Source organism: Columba livia, chromosome 15, assembly GCF_036013475.1.
Source record: "Columba livia isolate bColLiv1 breed racing homer chromosome 15, bColLiv1.pat.W.v2, whole genome shotgun sequence".
Taxonomy (NCBI): Eukaryota; Metazoa; Chordata; class Aves; order Columbiformes; family Columbidae; genus Columba; species Columba livia.
In genome coordinates, this window is record NC_088616.1 from 10,067,716 (window position 1) to 10,088,423 (window position 20,708).

The following is a 20,708-nucleotide window of genomic DNA, read 5'->3' on the forward strand; positions in this document are numbered from 1 at the left end:
TAGATGAAGGGTGAATTCTCTCAGATGTCTTCTATGGTTCTTCCCAGGCCTTTAGTCACTTTACGTTTGAGCGCTCAGGACACCAGCTGATTATTGTTGATATCCAGGGAGTTGGAGATCTTTACACGGACCCTCAGATCCATACAGAGAACGGTACAGATTTTGGAGATGGCAACCTAGGTAAAAACAATGATCCTGTTTCACATACAAATGGATGCTTGTTTTCTCTTCCCAGCTGCCTGCTGGGTAGTTGCTATGTGGCTGAGTGAGCTGGCACATTTCTGAGGGTCTTGCAAACAGCTGGGGAAGTTCTATTGTAAGGAGTCCCTGAACATGGCAGCTGCCACACAAGGGCAGATCTAAAATGAGAGCTAATCTCAGCGCATGTCTCCTGGCCTACTCTTAAAGTCATGAAACTAGTAGTTTCCTGTGATGTGAAAGCAACAATTGTGTTCTTGAATTTCCTTGCAACATTGCAGAAGTGGATACAGTTGAATGTGGCCTTGCATCTTTTTAAAACTCCAGGTGTCTATCCATGAAGTTGTTCATAGGGCACAGCACATTTTGTAAGCAGGATTAAATTTAGGCATATTTCTCAGTGATGCAGCTCAATTTATTTATTAGTATATCCTGTGTATACATAGCTCTTGAAGATTTTGGAGAGAGAGTGAAAAGCCCTTACAGGTGTCAAAATAAAATGGAAGCGGGTTTGAGCTGTGTGTGCTACAAAGCATTTTCTCTCTTTCTTTCTCCTTTGACTTTTTAGAAAAGGCTTCGGGACTTTAGCTTTTAGTAAGCAAACTATCATATAAACTTTGAGTAAACCCTTTCTTCACCTTTTTTTTTTTAATGCCATAGGTGTTCGAGGTATGGCCTTGTTCTTTCATTCACATTTCTGCAACAAGATTTGCAAAAGCATGGGGCTTGAACCATTTGATCTTTCACCCAAAGAGAAAGATGCCTTGGATTGTAATAGAAAGTTGCTTGTAAGTGCTTGATTAAAAAGTGTAACTAAGCAGTATAGCTGGTTTATTCTAACTTTAAAAGACCTGTAAATAAAACCGAAATATGCTATTTACATGGCAAATAAAAACACCTTAGTCACTAGTGTTGCAGTTTAAAATACAGAAGTTTAAAGCTGATTTACATATACTTGTCTCTGAATTAATGCTGTAGCTTTAATTAATAGGGATCCTTGTATAGTTAGGGCCAAGTATATCTTTGAAGGGTAAAATCATTAATTAGTTTAGTATCTCACAAACCTAATTTGTGGAGAAAAAAAGAATAGATCTGCTTGTCTTTAACTGATCTTGGTTTCAACTGATATTAGTGGGAATGGAACTTGATGAAACACCTTGAATGAAATTCAGTCCTAAACAGAACTCTGACTGTAACAATGGCAGGACTTGGTATTCTGTTAGGATGTAGAACTTTTCAAAGCAAATTGTTATGTATATGTGTGCATATTTATACTCCCCCTTTTGTAGAGGACTCCTCATAAACACTCGTGTTGGCTTAGGTAGCGTGCTTAGCATACAGAGAAGCATTACTCATGAGACTTTGTTGTTAATTTGTCAAGGAATCTGCTCAAACAATTCTCCGTGGCACAGAGGAAAAATGTGGCAGCAGCCGGGTGAGAACAGTCTCTGGTAGTCGACCTCCTCTGCTGTTCCGCCTGTCTGAAAACTCTGGCGATGAAAGCATGAGCGATGTAGCGTTTGACTCTCTACCCTGCTCTCCTTCCTCAGCAACCCCTCACAGCCAAAAGATGGACATGCTTAGTGAGTGAGCCCCATACATAACTTCCCTGGGGATTTATGAACATTTGGCAGCAACTTGTTTCATTTTGTTGGTTTTAAACACAAAAGCATGTTGTGTTTAGTCCAGAATACTTGTCTCTAGCATTCCTCTTTGAGAAGAAATGAAACTAAAAGTACTTCTATGCAGATAATTAATGCACATATGTTTCTGTGGAAAAACTGTGGTAAAATGATGGTATCTAGAGCTTTCTTCTCAAGCACGTTATCCTTACAAATATTCTTCTTCCTAGATTGGCCTGTTTTCAATGAAGTAGATAACCTGGTTCACAGAGACTATGATCAGCTTGATAACCAAAGGGTGAGTGTTTTTTCCAACAGAAAATAAGATCGTAATTCCTCAATGTGTCTTTAAAGGACTGGCTGAAGGCTGTGTTCAGTAAAAGCACATAAAGATGCTCTGCCTGCTTTCATTGCTGCAGGTCACACTACCTGCATGCATTTGCTGTTTCTAGTAAAGGAAGAACATTTTATTTTAAAATAGTATTTATTTTTTTTCCCCCTCTAGAAATTGATTTTAATCTGTTGTATTTTAACAGATAAAGTGTGTGTCTGTTCCCCTGCCTGCATGTTATGTCTTTGGCACTAATGCCAACTGCTGTGGTATGAAAGCTAAACAGAATCCCCATTGATGAAGTCTCTGCAAATACTGGTGCTGTGGGATGTTAGAGAACCTCGCCTGCAATAATGAGGACCTTAGTACCAGGGACTGTCAGTTACTGTTTTATCTTTTGACTGGCTAAAGACTGAAAAATATATTAAGTGGATTCCTGATTTGATAAAGTATGTGAGTCGTTGATTTTTTTTTAATGTATCTAAGAGAGGACACAAGCTTGGGCAGTACCTCCTGGGTCATTAAGTCCTGTTCTGTCTGTCAGAAGCAGCACAACGTACAATCATTTTCATCCAGCATATCCATCCAACATGTCTCATAGAAGCAGCAGAAGGTTTTCTCTGTGGGAAATGCCAGTCTGAGATCCGTACAAAGGATGGGGCTAATGCTGTGATGTTTTGTTCTTACCTTCTGTAGGATTTTGAAAATGGCGGAGACAGCGGATATCCCAGTGAAAAGAGAAGTGAGCTAGAAGATCTGGATCACAGAGAGAGGGTAAGAACCTGACTCTGGCTTTAACAGAATTGGATCTGTTCATACTTGAAATGCTTCCATAAAAGAATCTTATTTTTTTACCCGTCTTGATCTAGACTTCGTAAAAAGAGGAAATAAATTCCCACATGTTGCAAAATTACTTATTAGTCTTGAGAACATTAATGACACTTCTACAGGAAAAAAAAACTATTTGTAATGAGGAGCTTAATTTCAAACACCACATGTGATTGCATATTGCTGTGGATTTTTTAAGTATACTGTATTGCATTTGAGAAATGTAGCCAGCTTCTTGTTATATGGAATCCATCAATATGATATGATACTTCCAGACTCCTTTACCCTCTCGACTCTCTATGACTTTTTATGGCTTGAGAGCTCACCAAACTTAATGTTGTTATCAGCTAATAATATCCAACTTTAGGATTCCTGTAGGTTAGTTTGTTACTCCTTTAAAATACAGATTTTTAAATAAATGCTTTTTTACCTGAAGATCTTAACTAGATATTTAATTAGAACATAGGAAAGAGAATACTGCTTCCAAAGATTGCACTCCTTTTGTCACCTTTGAAGCAGTGAGGTGTTTGTCATGGGATTATCCAGTTTACAGGATTAAAGCCTGGGTGTGTCATATTCTTTACCATTCAGTATGTCTCTTTTTATGTTGTGATGCCACTGAGAGAAAAGAATCCCATGGAAACTCTTTTGGTCATTGTCACTATTAATTTTGCTGGATCGGAATAGTCTAGAGGGATAACTTGCACACATCAGTTGCTGCAGATTAAATGATGTAAATCTTTACATTAACGTAGGCCCATTCAAACAACAACCGAAGACATGAATCTGATGAAGACAGTTTGGGAAGCTGTGCAAGGGTAAATAAAGCAGAAATGTTCATGGACTATGAGTTTGCCACTCTGCTTGTCCTTTGTTCCACTCATCTACCATTTGAGTTCACATCACTAAATCTGATGTCAGTTTTCCTTCCTTTCCAGCTACAGAATGTGTTTATTAATACTAACTTACCACTCTGTGTTGTTTCCTTTTATTTCTGTCTTTATTTTCCAATTAAAGAAGTACAGTTATGAACAAATTGTCACCTCTGTAACCGCTCCCTGACATAAATTAGTGATTGTGCGTGGGTTTCTCACTTAAAAGAAATTATAATTCTGTGGATTTTTTTCCTGCCTAACTAGATTGTATTCCCTTTCTGCACTTTATTTTTAGAATTGTGTCCATACATGGTTGGATTATTATTTTTTTTTAAATGTGAAGTGTTTGAAGTATGTGACAGTAGCTCTCTCCACTGTGTATCTCTGAGCTAGGGAAGACCAGACCTTCTTGCATTTTTTTTTTTTCTTTTAGAAAATATAGCTTCTGTGATAATTAGTTTCTGTGGCTATAAACTTAAACAAATAGCTCTATTCTGCAAGTGAGGAAACAACAGAGATTTGACAACAATGAATACTTTAATTAGATATGCTTTTCAGAATTTTCTTGTAATGATTATATACTGCTGTTTCGGGAAATTGAAACAGCTTTAACAGACTGAAGTTTTGTGCCAGTGACCTTCCCTGTCCTGCTTCCCCTGCATTACCTCCAAAGGCTTTCATTCTGATAGGATTGGGTTAGGCTACTGTTTCCCATCCATCTGTCTTGTTGAAAAGTTATTTGTTCTCATTTATGTTAAACATCTGAGAAACGTCAATGCATACATCTGCCTGTCATCCTCTGCACTGTTACTTCTAATTTTTCTGGAGTTGTAGCATGCAAGCAGCATTTGAAATGTTTTGAACTCAAATTCTGACCAGAAAAGTATGGGTTTAATTTTTGTGTGCATGGATAACCTCAGTGCTTGCAGTGTGACTATTCGGGTGCTTATTTTTATAAGTACCTTTGTTTCTGATTCAGAACTTGAAGATAATGCTTTGCTTTGCTGCTGTCATTTATGGAAGATACTTTATGTTAGAATTAGAAATAGACGGCTTTATATGTGTCTTTAGTGAAGAATAATAACCATTTATTCAGTTACTAACCTGACTTTTGAAAGCTGTGTCTTAAATTACAGTCTTTACTAATAAGTAATAATATTAATGGAGGCTTTGATTTCTGGATGGTAATCCATATGAATAGTATGGAAATTTTAATTTTGGATAGAAATAATAGTATATTCCCTATTTCAGATCAGCGTGGAGAAATGGAATCTCTACAACTCTTCCAGAGTCCACATCCACAGACCATCATGTGTCGCCCAAGAAATTCAGAGGCTCAATGCACTGGAACTCGAAAAGAAAATTGGGAAGTCAGTCCTTGGGAAGGTAGGATGGGTCTAGTGATCCTGTTCTTCCCAACTGGAAAGAAACATTTGTATTTATTACTTACTTAGAGGTGTTGCCCTGCATGACTTACTTGTGCAGGTAAAAATAAATAACCTGTCTGTAGCTTTCTGTCACCTAATCATATTTTATAAGTGGCATGTAAGCTCAGGAACCCATGGATTCTGTCTGCTTTTGGACTTGGAACATCTGGGTTCCTTTGGAAAGGACTGTGCTGTTTCATCTGCCTTTCCAGAGGCATCATGCAGGAGGATCCAGTGGGATAGATGTGGTGTGTCTGACCCACGTACCTTGCAAATAGGCAGGGCTGGGCTCTTGAAACACAGTAGTGTGGACCAACTCTTTTTACTCTAGACTATCCCAGACAATGCAAATGTGAAATAAGTTTGAGTTTATGTATGAGCTTAAGCCCACACTCAAAACACATGGTGTAGATCTTCCTGAACATCCTGAGGGCTCAAATGTTCTCAAACCTTTTGGTTTGAGAAGAAACCTGACTTTCCCCTGGGGAGGTGAGGAAAAAAATTACATGTTTGGAATGAAATCCTGCCCCCACTGACAATAAAAGCTTCAGTAGTAAGAGGATTTTACCCTGGATAATGTTCTTGATTTTCTATGCTCCAGGTTAATTCCTTTCCTGTGAGGGCCCTTGCTGTACGCAGAAGTTTGTGACCTGTGGTCGCTGCTGTTTGCCGTGCTGGCTGGCACGTTAGGCAGTTGCAGACTGGATGCCCTTAGCTGTAGTTCCCTTCTAAAGATCTCAAAGGCCCCAGCAGATCTGCTGGGACAGGCCCCTAAGACCTGGTGCTCTGGTGTGGCAACCTGCTGTGATACTGCTCAGGGTGCATGAATGTGGGAAAACGTCGTGGAGCTACTGTCTTGCTGAATTAGGTCTTTTATCTCCAGTAGTCAAGTTTATAAAGCTGTGTGTAACTGAACTTACAGAACTGGAGAGGCAGCTGCACTGCATATAGTCATTGCATTTTGTCTGTTTGATCTATTCAGGCACAAGTCAGGCTCTGAGTCGTTGTGTTATCAAATTAGTCCTCTGCTCAGTCACAGAGGTATGAAATTAGCTTTAATTAAATAGAGTCTAAATAGGTGTCTAAGTAAAGCATCGGCACAGGGCTTTTGAAGCAGCAGATCCATACTTGTATCTCTTTCTTGTATAATGGTGTTCTAGGTTCATTTGGCCATGGTTCGCTATCACGAAGCTGGGCGTTTCTGTGAGAAAGACAAGGAATGGGATCAGGAGTCGGCGCTGTTTCACCTGGAGCGTGCTGCAGACTGTGGGGAGCTGGAGGCCATTGTTGGCTTAGGACTCATGTGCTCTCAGCTGCCACATCACATTCTTTCTGAGGTCACCCTGGAGGTAAACAGAAAGATCAAAGAAAATGACAAAATGCAGAATTGTAGTCCATTGTAAAAATAATGTAAGAACGGCAGGAGATGCAGACGAAACAATAACCATAGTTAAGTGTTCTGTAGCCTCTTCAGAGAAAATAGATGTCTTTGTAATTAAGGACTTGGACAAAGCAGAAAAAATGCTGTGTTCCTGGTTTTGCCAGCAAATTATTGCATAATTTTGGGAAGTTTTTGAGGTGATCTTTACTATTCAGCTTCTTATTTTCTGGTGGTTGGGCCTGTTTCTCAGACATACTAAACAGTTGCAGCCATTACTGACTTAGAGAAACTGCATTTAATGTTAGAGGAGGGAAGGGATGGTTTTACCTAGAAACACACATTTTAAAGGTTTTGTTTGCTTTACTAGGACACAAAGGAGAACAGAAATAAAGGATTTGATTACTTGCTGAGAGCAGCAGAAGCTGGAGACCGGCCTTCCATGATTCTGGTAGCAAGAGCGTATGATACAGGTGTAAATCTTGGCTCAGACAGGTACTGCATGTGACTGAGTAACTTAACTTGCTGGTACTCTATGGTGGGGCGGGGGTGGAGAAGCACTTGCTGCATGTCTGTCATTCCCATGAAGAGCTGCTATGAAGGAGTGTTTCTGGGTCACTTCAGACTTAGCCAGCTGTAAACAAAAGCAGCATTTAGGCCATGATATATCAACACAGAAAGAAAATCAGAGATGATTTCTGCTGTTGGCTTCACCTGTATGTTTGAGTTTAACCCTCATACCAAGGTTGCCCAATGACAGCCAAGTTTTTTTTCTCTGAAGTTGGTGACTTCTCTGGGAGATGCATACTTACAAATTGTGAGACCAGTGGGGAAAAATGAACATGTAGAACCCTAAAAATAAGTGAAAGGTATTTACAGCTGCCATGGCTCCTTCTTAGTGTGTGTGTGTTTGTTTTGTTTTGTTTTTTTAAGCATAATTTCTTTGAAAAGTGGTTTGTTTTGTTTTGCCTAATTAGGCTGTGAAAGATGCTGTAGAACAGGAGAAATAGATGAAGTTGTAAAGCGATTATAGACAAGATGCAGTCAGATGAACAAAGTATTTGTCACAGTTGTAGTCTTTCACTGCTTCTCATAATAAAAGGAGGAACATAGGAACATAGTCTTAATGCTGAGGATGTTATTTTTAATTAAGGATGATTTTAAGTTCTAAGAAGTTTAAAAATGCTTTTATCTCAGTAAGTCTCTCTTAATTTGGTTAGCACTCCTGTCTCGATAGGAGGCATAGGACCAGCATTGTGACTAAGAAATAGATTGTGATTTGCCAAAAGGCTATACAACATATTGGCTTGATTTTATTTTTTTTAGCATTTTAGATGAGTTTTTAAAAGTAGACAAATAGTAATTTTCTTAAGTACCAAATATAACAGGTGTTGATAGTGGGATTTTTGCTTTTGTGTTGTAGCATGTCTTTGTTATTTACATGAGTTTTGTTTTGCACAACAGTGAAATACATGGAAATGATGAAATTTATAATAAAGTTAAACTTCTCATTGAGGTGCACTGAGCATTCTCGATATGAAAATTGCTGGTTTAAACGTATATGTGAAACAAGACTCTCTGCAACTTCAGATTGTTTCTAAGTCAGTTATCGTCACAAATATACATGACAGACCAAACCCATAACAGCTAGTAGTGAAAGCTCAGACTTGAGCTCAGCAAGACACTTCAGTCTGATAGTTTCGTCTCTGTAATTACTGAATAAAGTGACCCCAGCCTCTTGTGATCTAGTGACCTGATGCAGTGCTCTGAGTTTGTGAGGCTCTGTGAGATCATTTGCTTTTTTGGAGAGCATCACGTCTTTGAGAAGCCAGTGCAATATTGAATTCTGAATCTCCAAGGGAAAGAACATTTGTATAATCTTAAAAAATTATTTTTCACTTCAGAGTACAGGATTGGCAGGAGGCGCTTTACTGGTACAATGCTGCACTGAACATGACTGACTATGATGAGGGAGGTGAATATGATGGCACCCAGGATGAGCCTCGGTATCTGCTCCTGGCCAGGGAGGCAGAGATGTTAATGATGGGAGGATTCCACCTGAATAAGGATCCACAGAGATCAGGTGAGTCCTCATTTTGTTTCTGTAATCGGTAATCCTGCTTTTTCTTCCCTTTTCCCCCAACTTGTACCCCAAAAATACATTCTCTGCTTCAGCTATTAATAAAACACACAGAGAGTCAAATACCCTCAGATTTGTGGATGAAGTTGTAATGATGCTGAGTGATAAAAGGCTGAAGACAGTGAAATAAGAGATCTCTCTGGTGGAGGTAGTAGGTACAATCCTGTAACACCCTGAGTCACTAGCAAGCAACCTTCCCTCCTGTGAGGCCTCTGGACTGCAGGTTGCTGCTTGAATTTTGAGTTACACCCATGACTCTCTGGCCCTACACACCATTGCCTTTGTTGTGTAACCCACGTGTCAGGCCTCTTAAGTCTGTCAGTCGTCTCGGCGCTCCTGTGGGCTGGTCATATTTCCAGTCCTTGCAAATACATTGAAGAGCCATCAGCAGCCAGTCGTATAACTTTCAACTTGAAGAGCTAAAGTCAGATTCCTAGCTGATGTAACTCTGCTGTCACTATTAAAATGCACTCCTACATCAGCCCTGTAGTTTGACCTCAATTGCTCTTGTTGTCCTTTAATTGCTTCGGGGTAGAGAGCTGTTACTTCTTTACCCTATCGACATAACTGATGCTATTTCCTCCTCTAGGTGAGCTGTACACAGAAGCAGCAGAAGCAGCAATGGAAGCCATGAAAGGCAGACTGGCAAATCAGTACTATCAAAAAGCAGAAGAAGCTTGGGCGATGATGGAAGAATGATACCACAATTAAACAGCTTTTGTATATATATATATATATATATATATATATTTTTTTTATAAACTTGCTGCATTTGCAGCTAAAAAGATGTATTTTTGTGTGGTGGTACCAGAGGTTTTTTGTATTTTAGTTCTCTAATTTTTTCTTTTTGAGAGGAGAAATCCAAATGTAAGTGGTATGTAGGGTGCCATAGTGTTACTTTTGCTAGTGTTTTAAAGCTGTAATACAGACACACTTGACCTTTTGTATTTTTTTTTGTTAGAACTGAGCACCCTAGATTTTTTTGACAAAACATGAGGCTGATGTTTTTTTAGGTTTTATGTGTCCTGTTTTTCACACAGCAAATGTTCAGTCTGTTTACATTTTTCTTCTCCTCCCTGCATTTTTCCTAAATTTTCATTAATTTTCAGCATTTCTTCATAATTTTTAGTGTATCACACCAAATTTGCATGTGAATGTAAAATTTTGGTTTAAGCATGCGGCATCCCACTCTATCACAGTGGTGTCCTTGGGCACTTCTGTTATCCTTCTCAAACAAATCCCAGATAGAATCCTTACAGTTTGGGGAGGGCTGGGGAAGATATTTCAGACTGGCAGTGAGGATATTCACAGTGAAATATGTTTTATTCATTACCAACATTGCATATTTTACCATCAGAAAATCACTGTTCCTGATGAGGTGAGGCATCCAGCTACCTCTCTCATTTTCACATTTTGCACCATATAGTAACCTAGTTGTATAAAATTTTACTGATCTTATATTATATTTGTCCAATGATGTATAGTAGCAAGATCTGTAATATATGGGTAATTTGAAGTTATTTTTACAGTGATATCTCAATTCTCAGTGAAACTAGATCATCTCACTTGAAATGAGAATACGCTTCCAACCTTTCCAGAGGGATGTTTGAAAAGGTTAGAGGATTTTAATTCACCTACTTCTATATATAGAGTATAATTGATCTGGTTTAAATAGCTTTTAAAATAGTGTTTTATCTGCAAATAGTTTCAAATGCTAGTTAGAGAAAATTGCTGGTTAAAAGGAAGAAATTAAACACTTGAATTTCTGTGTCCCATTTGCATAAACCTAACCAGTAATGGCAGGACAAATACATGGTGGTGGTTGGATTATCATGGCACAGTGGTAAGTTTCTTCCAAATCCAGTATTTTATTCCAAAGCTCCTGTGCCATCTCTATGGATAGTACAGAAGCTGTTCCTATTCCTTGGTTGTGGTTAACAGTCATTTTGCAGGAGATTAAGATGGAAGCTTTGGCCTTCTTGGCCTTACATTCTCCTAAGGCTATAAATTGATAATAAGGGGCAGCCCCTATGAAGTGCTGACTGACCTGTACTGCTCACCAGCTGCATTTTAGCCAAGCATTTAAAAGTCTGCTTAAAACTAAGCAGGCTGCTAGATTATGGAGTTGATTTCATTGGGACTTCTGCATGCATAGCTAAGTAATAGTAGTTTTTTGTAAAATGTAGAAAGTGTTTATGGAACAGAAATCAGTTCTTCCTTTCCTGTGTGAGTGCCTGTCACTGAGCTCCAAAGTTATGCTCCCCATTTACTCTCTTTCTGGCAAATGGGTCTTGAATTAATGTTTAAACAATATCCAAGCATGATGTTAGCAACAGCTGCCACTGTCTGGGAGGTGATGTCCTAGTGGTTAAGTCAGTCAGATGGGATGATTTTAATCCTTTCTAGGAGAGAAGGATGTCATACTTCTGGGTGGGTGCTGTAACCGCCAGGCAGTTGTAGCCATGAGTGGCTTTGCCACACATGGCAGCATCTCCTTGCTGTATAATGCGGGGGGGTGTGGGGAAGAAGTACTCACGGCCTTTTTAAATTTTGTTTCTTGTTTTGAGAGTGAAAGTGAAGCTCTTCACCCATTAATGGAGGAATGTCTAATTTCTAGATCTCAGTTGGGCTCAGGTAGATATAAAGTTAGGTACTAAAATAACCAAATTTGGGGGGCCTCATATTATTTGGGCCTAATATGCTGACAGATAACTAGACTTTGTAGGCTCGCAGGTCAGACGGGTGTGTTAAGTGCCTTTCCAAAGTTCTGCTTTAGGTGCTCAAAACCTCTTCTGGATGGAACTTTTTCAGTTCATAACATTATAATATCAGCTCTCAATTAAAGGTGAACAGTCAGAGTGTTTTGTGCAGAACTGATACAGTGTAGGCACTATAACAAATTCAGACAAAAGGCTTTGTTTTCCCTCATAAGGTGTTGATGCCAATTCTTTGCTTCCTTCCAAGGAAGATCTCGTGTGTAACACCACCACCAACCGTGTAGGGAGGAGGTTGGATGTGCCCATCCAAAATGTGTAAGTAAGGGACGTAGAGTGTAATTACTGACGCTTTTTGGTGTAATTTGCTAAATTTATCAGTTGCTGAAGTTGCTGACACTTCTCTGTAGATCTGGTGTGTAAATGTATGCACAGCTCAGTGAAAAAGTTATTTGCCAACAATGTTTTAATTATACTACTTTTTTTTTTTAGTGATGTGGACTACCTTCTGTCCTTAGGTGATATTATATAGCTATACAATAAATAGGACTGTCGATAAATTGAAAATGGAAATTGTTTACAGAATATGCACAACTTCTATTGTATTCTTTTGAAGATGAAACCAATATATTTGACAGACTTGTGAAATGATATTGCTATATGCTGTATTTTTAATCTATTCACAATGAATAAATAAAAATCTATATTTAAAAAAAAAAAAAGTGAAAATAAATCTGAGGCTCAGCCTGACAGAACTTAGCCAGGTTTAGTGTTTCTGGATGTCAGTGGGAATATTGCTTGGGAAAGGACAGCGAGATGGAAGCCTTTGTATATCAGACATGCAGATACTGATTGCCTGCATCGCTTGGTCCTCCCATTCCCTTTGTCTGGTTTCATTGTGCCTGGTCAATAAAGTTGTTCTTTTTTGTCACTTTTCTCAGTAGCGTTTTAGCCGTTCCATGTGGAGGGTTGATTTTGTGTTTTTTGTTTATAATTTGCCAAAGATCAATCCTACTCTTGCAAGCTTCCAGAAGTCCTCTGTGGTGTTTTTAGTATTCCATCCCCCATTTCATTCACTTTCAACAGTCAAAAATAACTAAGTGGAAAGAAAAACAACTAGATGTGTAGCATGAAAATCTGGGTTTTCCTCAATAAAATGAAATAGTTGATGTGCTGTTTTATTTGCATTCAATTAGATATGCAATGTCTGTAACTAAAGCAATAAGATGTAAGGACTGAAATGCTCATTTGCAGGATGGCTACAGAGGCATCCTTGTGCCTTCAATCTATGCTTAGTCCTGAGAAAATAATGGAAATACGTGGCCTCTATGATTTGAGGTGGGAGAATGTGGTGGGTTTTTTTGTAATGGCTGCAGTATCTAATGATACACTGTCCTCTTCAAGTATGATTTCTTTCTCTATCTGTTCAAGAATATAGGTCTGCTACTCGCCCTTTTAAACTGTTAAAAATTGAGCTCTTAGTGTTGCTTTGTTATTGCTTTATTTAGATAGGTATAATTTATTATACCTGCATAGTTTAAACAATACGAAATTGTTCTCTAGCAAAGGCGCTTTGAAATAGCAGAATCTTCTAACAAAGAAGCCCCAGTAGGGCTTCCTCATTCCACTGTAGTGGAACTAAAATGAAAAATGGTGAAGTTTGGCACTTGTAAGTCTTGTCTTTAGATATAGCTGCTGCTACTTTCTTCTCAGTGTTAAAAGGGAGGATTTCACATGAACCTCAGGCTGGATTCAGGGCCGGTGCTCCTGGTGGGGAGTCAGGCTGTTTTCTGGTTTTAAGTTCAGGGCCATCTCTCCTGTGTCTCCCACTGCTGGGGACCTGAACGCTTCATGGGGACAGCCATAAACAGTGTGTACAGCTGAACAAAACAAAGGCCCACGTGGAATCAGCAAAAAAGATCCAATGAGAAGCAAGAAAACCCCAAAGTGAAATGTTGCTCTTGGGCTGAATCATGGTATGAATGGTCTGTAAAGATATAAAAGTCTGTGGTTTTCTATGCTCGGGCAGACCTCTGCACACGTACCGAGCTTGGGCCAGCCCTGCTATTCTGGAAGTCTGCTCTGCATACAGTTACCAGGCCAGCAGCATTTGGCTTGGCATATTTCCCCCATGCAGTAAATAATAGAGTCAATCCATCGCTGAACTCTTAAATTGCACTTCTCTTTAGCAAATCTAAACATTGTTCTGCAGTGAGCAGAACCCTAAATTACACCCCTGTAACACCAGGCAGAGAAACATTTCAGGGAGAGAGGCTGAGCTCAACCGTGGCAGAAAAATTCTGCAGGAGCATGTTGGTACCTCTCACTGCCTGGGCAGGCGGCGCAGTGGTGCTGAGCAGCCCTTGCACTGAGAACACCACTTGTAAGATGTGCTCCCTGCAGCCTCTCACCACATCTCCCCCCTCCACGCCAAGGTGCGGTGCTGTGGGTGGTACCCATGTCCACCGCTGCATGCAGCTGTGCCGGGAGGCTGCTCAATCAGGCTTTTTTCCTAAACTTTTCTGCCTGAGCAGATTACAGATTATCTGCTGTGTGAGGCCAGTTCAGGTCTGCCTGCCTTCTCCCTGGACTTCTTTTGCTTTGCTTGCAAAGCGGGTGATGTAGGAGGAGTGTCAGCTCCCTCTGTTCTCAAAACACCCCATGTTTTTCTGACAAGGCACTGAATGGAGGGTGTGAAGCTGCAGCAGCACTGAAGAAGGATCCCATTCCTGATTACATGTGTGTGCTGTTACTTCTCAGCACTTGTAGGCAGTGAATGAAATTTTTAGCAAGACACCACAAAGCTGTGGCTTCTCGGCAGAACCACGTCCAGCAGCTCCTGGGGAACAGAGAGGGTGCTGCAGGGACAGGCCGGCTGTGGGACATGCTGCAGGAGATGGGTGAGGGCTTCAACAGGTTTATATGCTCTATCCTAATTAAATGGACTGCCATAACTGCAGAATTAAATCAAGCTGCGTTAGGACTTTGTGGCCTTGCCCTAGAGAAGCTGGAATTTTTCTCCAAGCACAACCCTTCACCTCTAATTAAAGGGTGACAATAGCATTAATTCCCCAAGAAAACTTGGCCAGACTTTCAGAAAAAACGTGGTCAGAGACTCCCGAGGGCACTTCCACGGGGCATGAGGCAGCTGAAGTGTGCTACTGCCCCTTTTCACAGAAGTTCTGACTGCTGCTGCTACTACTGGTGTTACTACAGCCTGCCGTGCCTGTCCCTCTGCTGCAAGAAAGAAAGAAAAAAACCCAAAACAGCCATAAAGCTTCCTGGCTTTTCACTTTGCAAACTCAGTGAGTTGTGCCTTTGCAGCAGAAAATTAAAACGCGCAGTTTTTAGATTTGTTTTAGACTTTTCGAAGGGGTGCACAGGCATCCACGTGGCAGCGGGGAGAGGCGGAGCTCGGCCCCCGCCCAGCCCCGTCCGCCCCGGCTCCCCGCCCGCAGGGCACCGCTGCCGTTGCACCTGCTTGGAGGCGGCGACTGAAATAACCCCCAGCATTTTATTTTTAAGGTGCAAGGGGCGTATAGTGAGAGCGGTTGCGGGAACCGGGGCTTGGAGATGGGAAGGGCTGGTGAAGAGAACAGCGTGGAAAACAGGTTGATCTGCAGTAAAAGTGGCGGCGAAACAAACGTAGTCACGGCGGTAGCGTGGCCGAGCGGTCTAAGGCGCTGGATTAAGGCTCCAGTCTCTTCGGGGGCGTGGGTTCGAATCCCACCGCTGCCAGGAACACTTTTTCTGCCGCGGGCCGCCGTCGCTGCAGTGCCCCCTGGCGGCCGGCCCGCCCGCCTCCGGGAGAGCATTGTGGGTAGGAGGAGGGCCGCGTCCCCACGTGCCGGCCGGAGTGACGCCAACATGGCCGCTGCCTGAGCGCCGCCCGCCCGCCGCGCACCGCCACCGGGGAGCCGGCGGCCCCGCTGCCCGCGCCGGCCCGCCGCAAGGTACGCGGGGGCGGCGCCGGTTTTGCTTCTGCCGGGGTCGCGCGGGCGGTGGGGGCTCTGCGGGAGGTGGAGAGGCAGGAGCGTGGCCTGGGCTGGGGTGAGGTGCGCTTTGCTTGTCCGGTAGGGCGGTGAAGACGAGACTCTCTGAGGACTTGATACCGCGGTAGGTACCGGGGCGGCGCCCTCCGTGCGGGGCCCTGGCAGGAACCGGCGCGGGTGGTCGCCGCCGTGGTCGGGTCTTCGAGGGAAGCGGGTAGGGGTCCGCTCGTAGGCCGCGACCCCTCGGTTCCCCTCCCCGGCGAGCCGGGGGTGATGGCCGGTCCTCCCGGGGCAGTAAAGCGGCGGCACCGGCCGGGGCCCTTCCCGGGGGCTGGCAGCTCTGCGCCGCCCGCCCTGCAAGGGCGCAGCTCACACGCTAAAAACTGCAGCCGGCCGGCCCTGCCCGGGGATGGGCTGTGCGGGGGCTGCGGCACAGCCCTGCCCCGCCGGGGCACCAGGCGCCCGCTGCCCCAGCCCCGCAGGGTGCGCGGTTGGCTGCGGCCTCGCTGCTCGGGTCCCGCTTCCCAGCGTCCCGCTCCGCTCCGGGCTGCTGTGTCAGGGGAAAGAGGGCTCGCAAGTTGGCAGGGCTGACGAAGCCGCTGTCAGCGCTGGGTGCTGAGCCCCTGCGGGTGGGACGCTGCCCGCCTGGAACATGGAGCTGGGGCTTGGGGCCACGACCTGCCGCGGTCTGGGGCTGAGAGTCACGCACGGCAGCGAGCGGCTTAATCACTGCGCCTGGCAGAACACGCCCGGCACTTCGCTACGTAAATGTCCCGGTGTTAAAGATTCATGATTAATGCATAATCTCTTAAAAGCTGAAGATGTGCTTCAGTGACATCACGTCCACAGAGAGGTCCTGGTGCGGAAGGGCTCTCTGTGTTCACTACCAGAAGATGACGGTGCAAAGCTGCTTGCAGACGAGCAAAGCAAGAGAAAATTAGGCAAATAATTGGGTCAAAATCGTAATTATCATAAATGTTTGGAAGGTGCTTAAGCTTCTTTTGCAGCTTCCATTTTACCGTGTGCCATGGGCCACCCCGAGCTAGGGGATCGGTGCTGGGGCTGGACTGAGAGCCCCCTGCACAAGAAAGTGCAGGTGCTGGAGGAAATGACGGTAGTGATTCAGAAGGTGGCACTTTTCCCACTTTGCTCATTCATGGCACTGATGTGGCAGGTATTCCCAGCCTTTTCTGCAGTGCTTAATTACGTATGAAGGATATTTCAAGTTTCAGTGTTGGCATTTTGGGGATCTGTTATTATTGACAAATTTAGGTACCAGTGAAATGCTGGAGCGTTTCTTGCAGGCCTCGCTAAAAGTGTGTCAGAGGACGTGCAGATTTGCAATTTGCCTGCTTACAGTTTAATATATTAAAGTCTTTGGTATTAAGAAAAGATAGCTCTAGTACCCAAATGGCCTTCTGAGCTCAAACTCAGAGATAGGATTCAGCTGTTTCATCACTGATTTTTACGGTTCTTTAACCACAATATTTTTCTTCATTGGTTCTAAATTGGTGATGTTATGGGCAGCTAATGAGTGGTTTCATTGGTCCTGGCTTTGGTCACGTTGCAGGAGAAATAAGAAGATATAAATCTCTTGCTCTTGTGCAAGCTGCTCTAAAGTTTAATGATTCATGCTAGTAACTTGCATTAATATTGATTTGCATCTCAAAGAAAAGTCCCTTTTAAAATAAAACAATTCTGCCTAAAGGAAATTTGAAACTGCGCTGACCATGTTTGCTATCTCCTGTGCTTAATTCCATTCTGTAGCTCTTGTGGTGTTATATGTGCAAATACATATGACAAATGCAGAAATGAACATCACCGTGTGTATATATCTATATATATAATGTAGCCATAGAATTGTGTCTGCATGCCTTCCATGAAAGCTTCATTTTGATTCACAGGATTCGTTCAAGTTGCATGAGTATTATGAATTTTGCTGGGACATGCTGCTCCCTATTTATAGACTTGTCATCCTGATACTCCAATAAAAGGAACTATAGTCATTCTTTATCCTTAAATTAATAAGAAAAAATGTAATCTCTGTAATATAACATTTTCCTTGAATACTGACAGCTGGATTCACAAAGAGATTTTGTGTGTAATTGTGTAAGCAGCGTTAGAAGAGGGACCAGAGACCAGATCTTTCAGGCTCTGTTTCTCTTTCTCTCCTTAGCTCAAGGAATCCTAATTTCTCCCGTGGAAAGCAGATCACTTTCTCAAGAGAGAAAGGACAGGTAGCACGTAGTTGGTGCTCAGGCTAAGAAGGGAAGGGTGGTTCTCAGTCCTCTCAGAGGGGTGAGGACAGAAGGTTTGGACTCGAGTCTCCCACCTTCTGGGTGTTATCACGTGTTCTTGCACATCTGGGGCATCCTCCTGTCATCAGCTCTGTTCTGAACGGGAGCTGCGATCGGTCCGTTTGATGCAGAGCTATCAGGCCGGCTTTCCCTGGGCCTGCAGTGTCAGGCCACCCAGGGGATGTGCATGCGGAAAGCGGGATTGGAATGACAGATCTCATTTCTTTAAAACAACGTTTTCATGCATGTATTTCTTTGGGAGAACTGAGTGCCTGATCGCAGAAAATACTCTGATATCAATCTGATATCACATACAGTTGTGCAGTGGCAGCCCCAGCCCGTGGTTAGCTGAACATACTGGCTTTTTGCCTTGAAGGTTTTGCATTTCTACAACATTATTTCAAATATTAATTTGAAATATTATTGAGTGCAAATATTAATTTGAAATATTGAGTGGTAAATTTTCAAACACAGGTGTATGGTGGGAAGAGCCTGAGATATGCTGGTGCATAAAGAAATTGAAAGTTCCAGTTCAGTACTGGGAGGGACACATTTTTGGTCGTGGAGAACCCGTAAGTGAAAAATATAAACTCATATTTCTAGGTGGAATGGCAGAAGCAGTGTAAATAAACCAGAGGTGTTGCCTGAGTGGAAATTTGCCTACGCAGGAATGTAACACTCATATCCAGAATGCCTGTCCAGCCTCTCTGAAAGGTTTCTTCAACTGTGTGTATATTCATGTTTTGAGGAATCTGCAAGTGTGTTCAACTACACTTTGCTGGTTAAATTGTGTGGTGGCTTGTATATTTAAAAAAAAATGCCACTGTCTAGGATGTGGCATGGCCACTGGCTCCTTCTCTCGCAGCCTCTATCGCCAGCTGATCCGGACCCAGCTGATCCTGGACCCAGCTGATCCTGGACCCAGCTGATCCTTTCCCTGCCCTGGGGGAGGCCCAGCAAAGAAGTGAGCTGGGCTGGGGAGGAGGGGGCAGGGAGGGAGCCTTCCTGAACACAGACCTTATTTCTCTGCCTGATTATCTTCGGTGTTAAAACCCATGTTGGTCAGTTTGTGAGACACCTGGTTTTTTATGCCTGTCTTGACCAGCACTGGCTGGTTAATGGTGTCTTAAATGATCTGGATTAATTAACATTGTTGCAATGGCATCCCAATAATTTGCAAATCCTTTTGTTTGATTTCAGCAGGGAGAAAACTATTGTTGCTTTAGCTGAGGGATCATTTTTTGTTGACTCCAGCACTAGATTGAGCACGATGATTCTTTGTTCTAGAGCACCCAATCCCCAGTTAATATCTTATTTTCTTTGGTGTATTTATGACGTAAAATCTGTTCTGATGATTTTGAATGACCCCAAGAAAGACAGAGAAATGTATTTTGGAGCTCTCATGTAGCAATACAGGCTGAAGGGTGATGGGTCAGGAGACAAGGCTGCAACAGGTCAGGTAGATGAAGTCAAGATCAACACATTCAGAGGTGGGAGTACTGACTGGTCCCAAGCACAGGGTTCATACAGGCTCTTTTCTTCTCCCAGCTCTTTAGCTGTGAGCTTTCTCAATTTTCTGCTTTCAAGGTATTTTTCTGAGGAGCGAAGCTAGTGAAGCGCATGGCATCGTCCTTAGTGACAGTGACAACTGCAGGGGCAGTTTCAGAGCTCACACGTGTCGACGGACCAGCCAGTGCACTGTAAATGTGCTGACTGGAAAACCGGCTGCTCCCCGTGTGTTATAGCTATGCAGTATACAAGATATATAGTTTGTGCAAGTACAGAAGGCCTTTTCCTCTGTAGAGCACTGATTCGGTGCCCTCATTCTCACTTAACTGCCGGCTTTCAGGAAGGTTACAGGAACTTACCTATTTTTGAGACATTTGCATGTCTCTTAAATTTGGTGGCAGTTGTTCAAGATTGTGGAGTATTAGGGACCTGATCATGCAAACACATATACTCCTTGGAAGAACAGACTGAACAGATTACCACTGAAGGGAACGGAGTTAACTTGAACAAATACTCTAGGCTACACGTGGTGCATGGCACAGATGTAATGACTCATATGGCATTTCTGTTTTCTTTCAGGTTGTGCCAAGGAATAAGCCAAGAAAAAGCTTTTTGTATCCTAGCATGGCAAATGAAGAAGATGATCCAATTATACAAGAGGTAAAAGTGCGTTGTGGCAGCAGTGATTGTACATGAGGGGTTTTTTATGTTGTTATTCTAGTTCCCAGTGTTCTTACATTGCTGAAACAATGTGTGGTCAACATCTGTGGTTGTCTTATAACTGACATCTGGCTCTGTGCAAGGAAATATGTTGTATGGGCCAAATATATGGCTCATGGTATATTTTGCCAAAATAACGGTGTCCACGTTGGCAGATTCTGCTTAGGTTTTTCACCCTTTGTAGTCTTTCCATGTCAGAAAAGGAATACAGGTGAGAACTTCCTTCTGCCACTGTGTATTTCTGGTGACTCCATCTCATGTCTCTGAGACCTGTAAAAATTGGAATGACTTTGATGAGTTGTTATCTGTTAAATGTGAAGCTAAAGTTGTTCATGTCTTCTGCTAAAACAAGCAGCTGTGCTCTGATTCTGGTCTTCTTTAAAGAACTGCTATATCCCAAAGAGTAGCCACAGCGTCCTGTTTGCTTTATGTCTGAATTTACACACCAGAAGTACAAGGAAGGGCAAGCTCATAAGAAGGAGAAAAGCCATGAGAAAAGGGGTAGGAACTGTCAGGAGTGTATTTAAATGTATGCAAAGAGGCAGCTTCTGTATGTGATATTCATAAAACATCTGTGGATTTTCGATGCTGGTGGCAAAATGGTATTGAATTAGATTTTGGATGTGGGTGTCTCTTGTCTAATTTAGAAAGATTTTATGACAAAATACTCATAATGA

At 42.5% G+C, this 20,708-nt stretch overlaps 2 protein-coding genes and 1 non-coding gene across 8 annotated transcripts in view; all 3 read left to right on the top strand.

The window, feature by feature from the left end:
• Nucleotides 1-12,444, top strand: part of EEF2K (eukaryotic elongation factor 2 kinase) — a 28,719-nt gene extending 16,275 nt beyond the window's left edge. For 4 of the 5 annotated variants that reach the window (XM_065031073.1, XM_065031074.1, XM_065031072.1 and 1 more), the window contains 11 exons: nt 48-180; nt 859-986; nt 1,580-1,781; nt 2,051-2,118; nt 2,848-2,925; nt 3,735-3,797; nt 5,106-5,240; nt 6,442-6,630; nt 7,030-7,154; nt 8,564-8,742; nt 9,389-12,444. In XM_065031073.1, the coding sequence (XP_064887145.1) occupies nt 48-180; nt 859-986; nt 1,580-1,781; nt 2,051-2,118; nt 2,848-2,925; nt 3,735-3,797; nt 5,106-5,240; nt 6,442-6,630; nt 7,030-7,154; nt 8,564-8,742; nt 9,389-9,498 (1,410 nt within the window). In that variant the 3' untranslated portion in view covers nt 9,499-12,444. The remainder of the gene's footprint in view (nt 1-47; nt 181-858; nt 987-1,579; nt 1,782-2,050; nt 2,119-2,847; nt 2,926-3,734; nt 3,798-5,105; nt 5,241-6,441; nt 6,631-7,029; nt 7,155-8,563; nt 8,743-9,388) is intronic. The other variant, XM_065031076.1, reaches the window with a different exon arrangement.
• A 2,725-nt stretch (nt 12,445-15,169) lies between these two features.
• Nucleotides 15,170-15,251, top strand: TRNAL-AAG (transfer RNA leucine (anticodon AAG)). Its single transcript has one exon. It is a non-coding gene; the product is annotated as a tRNA-Leu (tRNA).
• The window catches only part of POLR3E (RNA polymerase III subunit E), a 29,251-nt gene continuing 23,767 nt past the window's right edge, over nt 15,225-20,708 (top strand). The window contains exons 1-3 of one of the 2 annotated variants that reach the window (XM_065031106.1): nt 15,289-15,466; nt 18,277-18,374; nt 19,891-19,971. In XM_065031106.1, the coding sequence (XP_064887178.1) occupies nt 19,936-19,971 (36 nt within the window). In that variant the 5' untranslated portion in view covers nt 15,289-15,466; nt 18,277-18,374; nt 19,891-19,935. Of the gene's footprint in view, nt 15,467-18,276; nt 18,375-19,890; nt 19,972-20,708 lie in introns of both variants that reach the window. The other variant, XM_065031105.1, reaches the window with a different exon arrangement.